Genomic DNA, 13,984 nt, shown 5'->3' with positions numbered 1-13,984 from the left:
GGGGGGGGGGGGGGGAGGTCTTATTCATGTGATATTTTCTTTAAAATTATTCTGACATTATTAATTAGGGGATAAAATAAAAGTGTTAACAACTTCTCTAAGACTTTAATAATCTGCTTGGTATTTTTAGAGGTTTTGACTTTTCTGATCCTTTTTTTCCTGGTGGGTTCCAGGTTCCAAAGCAGCCTGGCTGATTTTCAGTGCGCAAACTTTTTACTCCCTTTGGTTTTTGAATAGCTTGGACTGTTATTTGTGAAACTTTCTTAGCTACCATAAGAAGTAGAAGCCTCCAAGAGGCAAGATTAATTATCTTTTTCTAATGTTTCTAGACTATACTGAATTAAATGACTGCATTCCTTAATTTTCTAATTAATTTCTCTGTTGTCAAAACCAACCTATGTGAAATGTTTTACACAAATGCAGAAGTCAGGAATAGGCTTTCTCTAGTTCCTCTAAAGCTGAATTTGTGTAATATTTCTTCAATAGGAATCTTGGTGAGGGGGATGGAGCATGGGGAAGACTTTGGAGAAGGTTTAGAATTTCACAAAAAAAAAAGACAAAAATAGGAACAGGACATAGTAAATAGTTTGAAAAACTGATGATGTCGATATCTCACATTAGAGTTAATTTGCACTTTTTAATATGTGGAAAAGTGTTTCTCACAAGACCTTTTACTGTACCTGTTGAATATGTGTAGTCTGTCTTTTTTTAGTCAACTGCATGTTTTCAACTTAAGTTTACTTAAAGTCTTGCTGAAAAGAAATGTACAAAGACAGCCATTCAATTGAGGATTAATCACTATGGCAACAGAAATGTGGTGACTGAAAAGGGGGAGGATGTATTCTCCCCTCAGCTTCCTGCCAGCTGTCATATTCAACCTCTGTGGCATGAACTCAGGCCAAAATGTAGACTGTGACCAGCTCTAAGAAACTATATCTGTATTTTTATAAATTCGTACAAGAATTGCACTATAAAAGAAGACTTAATCCTCTGAATTGGATGACAGACATTTGGCACTGTTGCCAGTGTTTGACAGAGAAATAACGGGATTCTTTGTAGTAAAACCTGGATTAATGGTAAACCCCTCTTTATGTTATTGCAATGTGGTGTAAATGAGAGAACTAAGCATGCTGTCAGCCTGGGAAGAAACGTGCCCTTTGTATCTCCAATGCAGATTTAAGTGCTGTTGAGAATACTGTAAATACAAAAGTTGTGTCATTAAGAACTTCTCTTTATCTTATTTGTATTACATTGACATTTTGTAGATTATTTGAACAAAGACTTTTCTATCAGTTATAGTAACTCTGATCGCAGTGTTCGCACAGCTTTCAGATTAAACAAGTTTAGATAGTTGTTTACAAAGAGTAGGCTTTTGGGAGATAACATTCCATTATCCTTGCTCTTCTAAGACGGGGAATGATATTCCCTTTAAAGTAATTGTTCCCAAATGATTGGCCTGTAATGCTGCTTCGAGTTTACTGTTTCAGTTTACAATGAAATTTACCGTTTCGTTATGGCTTTTGGTTGTTTTTTTTAAGTGTGGTGAGTTCATATGTTGCATTCTGTAAAGCATGTAGTTGTATTTGCATTATGATGTATGTGCATGTCTTTTGGTTTTGCTGCTCTTTGCTGAAGGGGTGAAAGAGTGAAAGATGATAGGTGCAAGTCCATAGACTTCTGTTGGAACAAACAATTCTCTTAGCTTTGAATTCTGAGACAGGCTGATTATCTCCTCTCATTCTCAACCGTAGTAATAACTATGTTGATCTGTGATCCAGTTTTTTGTGAGAAAAAAAAAAAAAGTTGTAAGTGATACAGCTTATAGGAATTATTTTTCTTAGGTAGTCAACAAATTAAATAAACAGCTCCCAGTGAGAAATACTTACTCTGTTACCTGATTGGAGAAGAAAGAGAAGTAAATGTGAAATTGAGAGAACAGTCTGTCCTCAGTTGACCTAATTGTCAATTCTCTGCTACCAAGCAAAAGATTAGAGTTTATGGAATGCCCTTGGTCTCAGTTTATACAAGCAGAAAATCTAGATATGACAGCTAGAGGAAAATAACTGTGTATTAGTCTGATAAGATTTCTTCACTTTTATCAACAGGAATAGTTAAATACTGGTCTCCTGGTATTTTCAGAATATTTTTGAAGAGTAATTTGAACCCAGAGTAAGCCTAAAAGTTTTCTTAGCTTGAAGAGTAGTATTTCAGGTATTGGTCTGCTGTGATACTATTGAATAATAGATACCTTTACAGTCATAGCCAGCATCCTAAGTAGCTTTGTTTTGTTCACAAAGTTTGAGAATAAATGCAATTGTCCTAGAGTACTCTAAAATTTTAAGGTAGGTTAGCTTCATTTTCTGACAGCTGTGGTACTGACCGTTAGCTATACAATTACCTCTAATTCTTGTTCTACAATCCTGTTTTGTTAGAACAGTAGATAAATTCAGTCTGAGACTGCTTTTCAATTAAGAAAGTTAAATTCAATGGGTAGATGAATGTCCACATGAGAAATCATTCTAAAATATTCTAAGATTCAGGTTTATTTCAAACTGTAGAATGTGTAACTCACCACAACCATCCAAAGTACATAGTTTGTTCAGCAGTGTGTCCTCTGTAAATAGAAAAATAATTTTGGTTTATTTAAGAATCAGGTGAAAATAGAAACATTCTCATTATTTGATAATTTCTTTTATCTTCTTAACCATGTGGACCTCATTTTTAGAGAAACTTCATGAAGTTTTATGTGGATGCTGTTATACTTGGCATGCAGAATCATTTAGGAAGAAATTCTTGTCTGATGTGTATGTGTAGAAGAGCGAAGGAAAACAAGACCAAAAATGAACAATCACGTAGCAAACATTTCAGGGTGTTTATATATATGCTGACAAGTAGAGAAAACATAGATAAAATAAAAACAATATCTAGGAATAGCATATGTTCAAGAAAAGCATATAGAAAGGTGTCCTGGTTCAGCTAGGATAAGATTAAGTTTCCCCAGCAGAGAGGGAGAAGGGATCTCCAGCCAGGTTATTCATACCATGCTGGCGTCAGGTCCATCAGGCCCTGCATGGCAGCATGTGAAGCTTTTTCCTTTGTGGCTTTGGTGGAGGGGAGCTCACGGCGGGTTTGTTCCGTAACCATTGTGGTATTTCTCTGTATATCTTTTGTCTTGCTTATTGTTATTGCTGTTTATTGTTGCTATCATTGCTACTGTTGTTCAGATTGTTTTATCACATTGTTGTATTAAATTTCTTCTTACTTTAACCTGGGGTTTGTGCCTCACTGCCAGCCTGACTGGCTGAGGGTGGGGGAAGGACAACAGGGTCTCCAGTCCTGGCAGGGCCTAAACCACCACAGCAGGTCATAGTAATTCATACATATTATGAGAAAAGCTCTCAGGGAAAAAACAAGGAAAATTACAAAGGGACGAAAGGTTAGCTGAAATAATTCAGAATTGTAATCTGGGTAGATAAATTCACTGGAATGTAGTAAGTATTACCTGATCAAAATAATAATCATCTGAAACCCACTGCAATTCACAATATCTAGAAAGTCATGTGCTTTCTCAGGTTTTGAGGGAATGGGAAAATATGAAGTAGAATATGGTATAAGGGCTTGTTATTAGCTTGTAAGATGTATTTTAAGAGGACAGTCCTACTGAATTCACTGTTTCATGCTTTTGTATGATTTGGGTGGCTGCAAGTCAGCTAGAGATCTGAGAACGCCTTTCTTGTTTGTTTGTTTTTATTTCTAAAACAATGAAAGTGTGCAATGGAAAGTATCCTGGATATCTGGCAGGAGTAGTTTCATGCATACCTGAAGAGAAAAGCCTGTTAACACTGTTTTGAGCTGTGAGTGGGGAAGACAGAAAGGTTTATTGCTGACTGGAAGTCAGTATCTGGCCAAGATACTTTCTGTAGTGATACTTTGGGTAGTCAGGCAGTAAAAGAGAGAAATATGCTCAGACACAGTACAACTGTGGCTGAGGGATAATTATGCAAACATGTTTTCAACTTCAGATGTAGGCTTTTGAAGGAAGTTCAGTTTCCTCTAAATCTGGTGAGTTGAGGAATTGTCACAAATGTGAGCCAGTTTAAAAAGCAAGTATTCCTGGATCTGTTTCTCTTTTTTCTCTTCTCATCTTAGTCCTAGCCTCTGCTCATTTACTCTCCCATAATTTGTCATCTTGCTGTACTTAAAAAGATGAACGTTGTTCTCTTTTGCCTTGCTTGAAGGGGTTAAAGAGAGGAAGTCACAGGCTTAAGGTGGCCAGTCACCTCAGTCATGTCTGATGATGCTTATACATGGATTAGCATTCATTGCCCCAGAGTGTAGAGCCACTTCTTTATGCCTGTTGTAAGAATAATAGATACTGAAGTTTTGTATTGTAAAAGACAAAAATTTGGTTTGGTAGGTGTGTACTAGTTTTAAAACTTCTCCAATTATGTAGCAGGAGACAGTTGGATTATCACACAGAGCTAACAGATCCAAGATCTGTTGCAGATTCAAGATGGGATCTCTAAGTAAAAGTGACTGCTGCATGATGGCACTTAAATTTTTCCTTGATGCTGAGCTTCATGTCTTCATTCTTCTTGAAGAACATTACCCTTAACTGTGAACTGGTGTGGGACTGTAAATGTGCAAATGCTACCATTTTTGCTGGACTCATGAATAGAGCCTGTATGTAATATATAACTCAAAGAAATGGAAACCAATTATTGGTCTCCAAAACTTGATAGATACTTTAAAGAATGAGACATATATAAGAAAAGAAGGAGGAATGGAGGAGAATAACTTATGTTATATCTTCCTATCACAGGTTTATTTTGAAAAAGCCATAGACTAAATGGAACATGAAAGGTGAAAAACTATTTTCTGCACAGCTATGTAATAATCCCTCTTTCGCATTGGAATATATGGAAAGCCTCTTCAGAGTAAGTGCAGTAAACGAAGAGGAGATAGAATAAGAAAACTTCTACATGTTATTTTCCCTCGCTTGCAATAGCACTTCACAATTACTTTTTACTGTACTTTCACTAATTTTATTTCTTACCATTTACTGGGATTTTTTCTGTAGTGTAACCTCTCATGTAATTTTTGGAATCCAAAAAAACGTTGCCTTCAACTAAACCTTTGAAATGTCTTTATAAAAAAATTATTTCTTTGAACTTTGTGTGAAGATTTTCTTGAGAAAATGGAAGTGCACAAAGTTGAATAAAGTAGTAAAAATGTGACATTCAGTAATTCAATCAAAATTTTTTTTATCTTTGCTGTAAAGGAATTATTTTGCTGCACTTTTTTCCCCACTGCCAAGGTGCTAGTTTGAGAAAGGAGAAAATGTGAAGAATGCAGAAGTGTATAATGGTGTTACAGATAATTCAGTATAGGCACACTTATTTTATCAGATGATCAGTAAGTATCTAGCCAAATTTAAGTGAAACTTTTCCACTTCGTACAGTAGAAATTTCTTAACACGGACTGTGAATGCATATTGTCTTTAATACAGTTAAACATTTAGTAAAGACTAACTGATTTCATGATTGCTGTCAATCTACTTCTAAAAATTATTTTAAAATTCATACTTTTTTCCTCCCTGTGTTAAATTGGTTAACATTTTTCAGTAGTTATGTGGCTGAACGATAAAGCAAAGCCAGACTTGCTATTTGTCGAAACAGTTGGATTTTTTTGACCAAAAAAAAAATTTACTTGTTCTTAATTCTCCTTTATTTTGTTATGTTGAATCACTGTTTCTTTATAGTCCTGAGATACGTTTATGGGGTGATCACTAACATCTTTGAGTTTTTCAATAATGATCTGGAAATGCTGTAGTCAGATCTTATATCATTAAAATGTTCTTTCAAGAAGTTCAGCAACACTTGTACTTACCCAATTATATTAATGGATATACAGTACTTTAAGCTAAACAAAGATAATGTGCATTTCCAAATGCACAGAATACTTCTTGTGTTGAAGGATTTTTGTTTCCTCTATTATTCCATTCCTTTGATCATAACATTTATTAATTCATAAAGGGTCTGACATTCAGTGATATAAATAGATAAAATATGCTAGTATCAGTAATATAAGAACAAGAATCAGAGGTTCCTAGCTTAATCAAATTGTATTAATTTCAGTCTTGCTTTGTGAGATTGTCGTACACATATGATACATGTGATAATTTAGGTGAATAAGACTAGTAACTGTAAATTAAACATGGGATTTCATGTAGGAGCAAATAATGGGCACGCACACACACACACACAGTAGTTTGGTATAGAAAGTGCTTGAAGAACAGAAAATAGAAAGCTGTTGAAAGGACATTTTTCATCATGAAATATATTTCAGTTGGTGAGTAGAAGGCAGACATTGAAAGAGAATCAGAAAGAAGTTGGCCATGAGAGGGGAGAGTGAAGGAGAGTAATGTATGAAGCCATATTCGAAAGAAAGCAGAATAGTGTGGAATGTTGACTGAAGTTTTCGCTTCATTTAATGGTAATGCTAGTAGAAAGATACAGGGAATATTTTCATCTACTTCTACCTAGAGCCTCATCCATGTATTGTTCAGAGTAATAAACTTCAGATTTGACCTTTAGTGAACATGGACACATTTTAAGAAAAAATGAAAAAAGTGTTTTAGTTCTACTGACAAAATGTTTATCACTTTTTAAAAAGAAATTATTGGATTTGGGAGTTGGGGACTGGATTTAAGTTGGCAAACATTCAAAAATGTTCACAAGTTCAACAGAGCCAGTTGTGTTTCAGCCTAACTGAGTGCCGTTTAACCAACTGGCTTTGCTCCAGAGAGCTGAGAAGTTTTTCAGAAGTGACTCACAGTGGCCATGGGCTTTCACTGGCATTAGCCCCTGCAGCTCTTGGGGTAACTTGTTTATAGTTACTTTTTTTTTTTTTTCCTACCTTAAGGAAAAAAGTTTGAGCAGCTAACTTAGGTAGAAAGAAATTAAGATTTTGTGTGTATATGGTAGTATCTTGCTGCTCTTCTTTTGGGTTTGGCCGCCTGGGTCAATGTACTTAAATTTTGTACTTCCAAAACTGAATATACCTTTTGTGAGTTTATTCGCAATTAGCAGTACTTTTTACATTAATTCTGGTTCTCTGCAAAGTCAAGCAATTTTATGACTTTGAGCGTGTTTACAACATTTGGCTTTTTTCCCCAGTAGATTTCTAATCTTCTGTGTTTGAACAAATGTGTAAACCAAAGTATTGCTGCCTCATAGACTTTGGTCTTGCTTAATAAGAGGTAGATGGATGCACAATTATGGGAGTTTAAAATACTTTTAAGATGGGCATTGACATGGTTAGGGTTGACTTGAATTATACAATCCTGATTTCCTGACAGTGACAAATGCATGAGGACTTATAGTGAGAACTGAATACTATGAATATTTTGTATGCAAAAATTCCATCAAAATAAATACCTTTTAAAAGTAGCATTGCTTTCTACTTTTAGCATGCATTTTCCAAGTAAAGTTCTGTATTATCCATGCATATATATTTGTAAACATCTTAAATGTATACATAATTAACAAGATAGAATATTTACGCTGTAGATTACATTATTGGGATAATAAGGGTTTTATCTTAATTGAGGCCTTGGTTTCAGTTTTGTGTAGTATAACTTTTAGTAGTCTGTGAAACTTTAATCTTTGGAGTTGTGCATTTATCTTAAAGTGAAAATTTATGCCTTTAGGTCCTTTAATATTAACATCTCTCTCTGTATGCTAGTTTGAGGTTACTTGCCAAAATAATGGATTGAGAACAGATGTGAGACCCTAAACTCAAGAACATTGTGAACAGCCCATGGAAATAAAGGAAGTGAACACGGATCAAATAGAAACACATTGGGAAGGAACACTGTAGATCTAAAACCAAATTTTGAACTGCAGATGACAAGGTGTGAACACAATTTGTGTTTTCATCTCTAAGGTAGTATTAGTAGGGGGACTGAGAATATCACCAAGCAGCTATTCTTTCCCCTAATCTAAATTTAAAAGCAAAAAACCTTAAAAAACCCAAACCAACAAACAAAAAAAAGACCCCAAACAAAACCACCCCCCCAAAGTAATTATGCTTTTCCTTTTTTTTTTTTTTTCTATTTTTCCCTGCTCTTCAAACACATTCTTTAATTTTCATATTTACCTCACCTTGCTTTTTGGTGAACAAGAAATTTTGTCAAGAATTTGTGAAAATTTCTGAAAAAAACTAAGGTGTAAATAGGATTATGTTTTTGTGTAAGACATTGACTGTCATTGCATTATAATTTGATCTGTAGCACAGTCTTCTTGAATTTGATTAAAACGTTAGCTTTTTCTATTACTTTTAAAATTGGCATTCTCCATTTAAGAAGCATCAGTGTTCTAATCTTACCAGTATTGTGATGAAAGCTTAATGTCTAACTTTTATTTTCTGTTCCTTTACATGTGAGTACTCTTCCGAAATACCACTCTTCCAAAAGTATCTTTACAATTCTGAGTGATTGCATGTATATGTGTGTGTGTTAGAGACTGTACTACTGGTAAAAATGTTTTTACCTTGACTTTGGTATCTTTGAATACTGTTGTGATTTTTTTATAATTTTTCTTTGAGTGTTTGGAGTGCTTTCATTTAACATCACAATTAACCTATTTGGAAAAATACCCCACCTTACTCTTAGAGAATGAAGACTGGCCTTCAGTGTCCTTGAAAGTTTCTGACTGAGTAGGCAGTGTACACTGCAGCTGTTAATCCCAGTTTTAGCATTCAAGCCATTGAGTGCTGAGTGACAACTGGGTGCAGTAGAACTTATCATTATGTAAGAAACACAGCTATTTTTACTATTTCCATGTCTTACTTTAGAAAAATGAAGAAAACCCAGAAGCCAACACAGCAAAGAACAACTTTATTAAGGGACAGCAAGAAATGTTGGCAAACAGTAATCAACATCACCTGTATATTATGCATCCTGTTACCCAGAAAAACAAACAAGTACACAGAGTAGGTTCAACCACCTTCTTGGTTGGAAATACACCCAAAGGAATCCGCAGGTGAGATTGTTTTGGTGAGATGGAAGTAAAATTTTATGGTTGAAATGAACATCTCTCTGGGCAGTTGCTTTTGTCTTTTTTTCGACCCTATTCAGGAGATACTGGTTATTTTCTATGGAAAGAGCAGAGCTAATGGGAAACTTCCACTCATACTATACAGAGTACCAAGATTGATATTAAATGAATAATAAAATTAATATAATATGAACTGAAAAAATTAAACCCACAAATCACTTTGTGTTGATTCAATGTGTCGTATATTACATAGCTGTACAGATGTCATCACCGTGAGTGTTCATGGTATGTGTATCATGCAGTACTACAAACCAGTGTTTAAAGTCTATAGTCAAATTCTATAGGGTGAGCTTCTGAGTGCCTACTGGGTTTGCTCAGAACTCATCACTTTCAATGAAAGACTAATAAAAAAGGTTTTGTGTTTAGGTTTTTTTAACATGGGGCTCAATATCTTTTAATATTTCTGTTAATGTTTTGTTTCCTCCCTCAGTCTTGGAAGGACAATTTTTATTTCTTCCTTTTTTCCCTTTTTCCCCAAACTATTGCCATTATAAATACGTAAATTCCATTGGCATATAGATAGAAGTTCAGTAATGACAGACAGATGGTACTGGAAATAGAAAGCGGAAAGCTATATCTAACTACGCAAACCTGTAGAACTAGGATTTGGTATATATTTTCCGTTTGGCCTTGAGACAATTAAATTACTACATGAGAGTTGGTATCTAGGTAATACCTGTCAGTGTTCAGAGCCTGTCATATTAGCCAGCTGGCCCCAGCTATCCAGACTGTTATCGTTGAAGTACCAGACTTGCTTACTATTACAGATACTGAAAATTCTAAATATTTAAGAGGCACGTAGAGGAGAACCCTTCATGCCAAAATACTCAAAATTGTAATCATAGTTACCAATAACTTGCTGAAGTAAAATTTTCAAAGGCAATTAATCAACTGAGGATGTTATTCCAAGATACTAAAGCCATATCTAACAACAAGCTTAAGCACATTTACTCTTAAAGAATTCATCTGTTAGCACCTGGCTTGCAGTTAGACTTTAGTATATCTGCATATGCTGTGCAGTAAGCAAGGGTGATTAGGTGCCTCAGTTTGTGATGTAGTTGTAAGGTAGAGTGGGAAACTGTCTGCAGTCACCACACACAAAGTGTATAGTCAGAGCTAGCCAGTCAAGCAGCATTTGAGGCCATAGAGGGTTAAATCTCATGCCTGTTGGAGCCCACATGCAGGAACTGTAACACATTTCATAATCTTCCTCTGACAAGAGAGCATAAACCCACCTCTCCAGCCTTCCAGTTAGGTTACCTGACCCCAGACTATGGCTAGCTCAATTAGAATGATCTCCTTTAGTTAGAGCTTGGCCTCTTAGTAGAAACAAATATTCCATAGCTCACAGGATAGGATGGAGGGGAGAGCCACTGTGTCCTGTGAATGTGTTTAGCCAGCTCTTATTTAGCAAGGGGTTTTTAAAATTAGTTTGAGCAACTTTTTTTTTTCTTTTTTTTTTTCCCCAAAAAAATATCCTACTGTCTATTCAGATGCATCCTTTTGGTAGCTAAATACCTTCTGATATCTGGTCATTTGGTATGATATCTTAGCTACCTAGACAGTAAGTCTCTGGATCATAACCTGAGGAAATCACACTGGAATTTGGAATTCAGAAGTCACTTCAGTTCTTCTAAGGTCATTATTCTTTCTTCTCTGCTGAAAATAAATAAAATTAAATAAATAAATAAAAACAAACCATGCTCCTAATAAGGAAGTTACTTGTAGCAGTTACTTTCTGGGCTATGTGAAGTAAGTGAATTGAACAAATTGCTTAAAAGCTGCTTTTGTTTCTAGTTAAAGTTGTCAGAATAACACATTTTTCCATCTTGATAATTGCAGGAAACAATTTGAGGAGATGGTATCCCACTTTAATATGGGATCAGTGGAAGAACTTGCAGAACATATTGCAAAAGCTACATCAGAAACAAGGCAGAAAATGTTGAAGGAATTCTACATTTCCAAGCATCCAGAGATGGAGTCTTTCCTCCCAGTTGAAATACCAGCACAAGCTTCACATGACTATGAGGAAAAAGAAGTGGATACAAGACACTCCAGAAAAAGAAAATCCACTGTTAATTGTGGGAGATCTAAGTCTGGATCTTCATCAGCTAAAGGACTACTACTGAGTGGAACTACAGAAACACAAAGCCAGCAGAGCCATAAAGTAGAGCAGCTTCACAATGACTCCTACTTGCAAGATGTGTGTGTTGATGCAAAATATAAACAATCGCCCACTGTTGCTACTCAACATATCGAAAGGAGAAACAGTCAGGCATTCAAGGATTTTATGGCATCTGGCTCATTAAGCAGTAAATCAGAAATAATTGAGGTGCTGCCTGTAAAAAGTTGTGAAGGACAGCAGGACTCAGAAGGAACACAGCTGCCAAGAAAAAGATCCCTGTTTCAGTCAGCAAATGGGGAGAGAAAAGCTCAGACTTGTAAGAAAAAGTCTTTTGTGGACTTGCTTGGAGATACCTCTATTCTCAATGACCTCTTCAGAAACGATGGAAATGGGCTTATAGAATCACCAAGGAGATTCCCTTCAGGGCAAGTAGAAAAATCAAAGGAGAGACCAAAAGATTTCTGGGACATGCTCAATGAGCAGAATGAGGAGAGCCTCAGAAAGCTCACAGACGTAGCAGTCATAGAGAAGCTATGTGAAAGAGCACCTCATCCACCAGTTACAGAAGAGAGAGAAGCGTCTGAAAGTTCTCTTTGGAAAAAAAATGAAAATTTTCTGTGGAAAAAATACAGTCTGGATGATTCAGATGAACCATCCACTGCTACATCTTGTAATGTAGTAAAATGAAAGTTTTCTATGTGAGTTGCACTATACTTTAGTTGAACATAAAAATATACGCAACTTCAGCCAGTATGCAGCAAAATATACCTCCATGAAATGAAAGGCAAGTGATGAATTCATGTTTATGATGATACAGATTTATGTTTTACAGATGTGAATATATACATATGTAACATATAGTACATATGTGCATAATAGTGCATATGTGCTATATATTGTAAGCTATGATATATTCATTTTTAATTAAACTTCTTTAAATGTTCCGAGTGCACTTTGCTTTCTTGAATTCTGACTCTATTCCTAGACTCAGTAGCAATACTGAGCAATTTTCTCCCTTACATCTGAACGCCCTCAGTTATCTCGGTAGAATCTAATGATATTAACAGGATTTATCAATGATATTCCACATACTTTCTGAACTACTAGAGACTGAGGGACTTCATGAGACAGAGGTGATGTCTTCGTGTTGAATAGCATTTGTTAGATTACTCCCCCACCCTGTGTTTTTGCTTAGTCTGTCTTTGAAGTCATGGAGTTTCTAATTCAGTATCCTTTGGCAGTGAGTTTCTCAGCTTGGGTGCTGTAAAGAATCATCTATTTTTGTCTGTTTGCTCTTTTTTGGTGCCAGAGCTACCACATATTAAGTGATGCTAGGTACCAAATTCCATCTCATTACACTTTCATCTCCCATTTTTATAGAATTCTGTTATGTCTTTGAGATTATGTGGTCTGGACAATATGTTGATGTTAATTTTTTATGCAAGAAAAGAAGAGGGAATAATCTTAAAATACAAAAGGTTGTATCTTTTTAAAATATAAAGAATATATACTCTGTTCCCTAGTGAATTTAAGGAAGAATCTAATGCCATCCAGTAAATCAGACTCTGTCTCCATTTATTTCATACATTTGAGTATCTGATAGGAAAAAACCAAACCCAAATAGTTTATACTGGGAAAACTTATTTCTTACTCAATTTAAGTAATGAAACAAGTTTTATTTTGTAAGCATTGTATTCTGAAAATTTTCAGTGCATTGTATTGTATGTGCACTTAGAAGATATGCAATGTATGTGCAGATTGACAGTTGATTTTTTTGTTTATTTAAAAAGCAAATATTTATTATGAGTAATTTTGTGGGCATTTGTGTGGGCACATGTTTTTAAACTCAGGCATGCATACTCTTAAAATCATAATGAGGTAACTTTTTGAAGAAATTAACTGTAATCTGCTGAGTTAGTCTGATAATATTACTGTTAAGTGTATTGCAGCTTGAACTCAGCTTTTGCTTATAGTCAGAAGGTTTGTCAGTCATATTATGCTTACATAATTGTAATTTTTTCTATGCTAAATCAATTAATGGATTTTACTTACCACATCTGAACTACACAAAACAGACTAGATACAAGAGTTAGCAATTGAATGCATTTCAAGAACCATAGAATCATGGAGTGGGTCTTTAAGGTCCATTCCAAACATCTATTTCCACCCCCCCTGCCACAGGCAGGGACACCTTCCACTAGCCCAGGTTGCTCAAAGCCCCATTCAGCCTGGCCTTGAACACTGCCAGGGAGGGGAAATTGCCCTTCTGTGGGCAACCTGTTCCAGTGTCTTCTCGTGTCCAATCTAAATCTACCCCCTTTCACTTTAAAACCATTGCTCCTTGTCCTGTCACTGTAAGCCCTGATAAAAAATCTTTTTCAGTCTTCCTACCCCCTTCAGGTATTGAAAGGCTGCAATAAGGGTCTCCCCAGAGCCTTCTGGCTGAACAGCCTCTCTCAGTCCAGCTCTCTGACGATTTTTGTGGCCTCTTGGCCAGCTCGAACAGGTCTGTGTCTGTCTTGTACTGGGGACCCCAGATCTGGGTGCATTATTCCAGGTGGGGTCTCAGAGTGGCATAGAGGGTGAGAATTACTGTCCAGAATTGCCACCTGGCAGACTCCTGTAGTCATCAGTCACAATTATGAAGGTTCAGTCAATCACCCAGTTTCCAGTCAGACAATTCTCACAAGCCGCACCATTATCTCATCTATGCAGATGACCAGTAGTAATTCAAGGAATA

The 13,984-nt window shown here is 35.8% G+C and overlaps 1 protein-coding gene across 1 annotated transcript in view; it reads left to right on the top strand.

The window, feature by feature from the left end:
• Nucleotides 1-12,186, top strand: part of ERCC6L2 (ERCC excision repair 6 like 2) — a 57,189-nt gene extending 45,003 nt beyond the window's left edge. Inside the window, exons 18-19 of the mRNA XM_026866149.1 lie at nt 8,857-9,044; nt 10,962-12,186. Coding sequence (XP_026721950.1) covers nt 8,857-9,044; nt 10,962-11,931 — 1,158 coding nt within the window. The 3' untranslated portion in view covers nt 11,932-12,186. The remainder of the gene's footprint in view (nt 1-8,856; nt 9,045-10,961) is intronic.
• The last annotated feature ends 1,798 nt before the right edge of the window (nt 12,187-13,984 follow it).

The sequence above is a fragment of the Athene cunicularia genome (genome assembly GCF_003259725.1).
Source record: "Athene cunicularia isolate RWA chromosome Z unlocalized genomic scaffold, athCun1 chrZ_part2, whole genome shotgun sequence".
NCBI lineage: Eukaryota > Metazoa > Chordata > Aves > Strigiformes > Strigidae > Athene > Athene cunicularia.
Note: the sequence above shows the minus strand (reverse complement) of the source record. Positions and strands in the feature narration are given on the sequence as shown.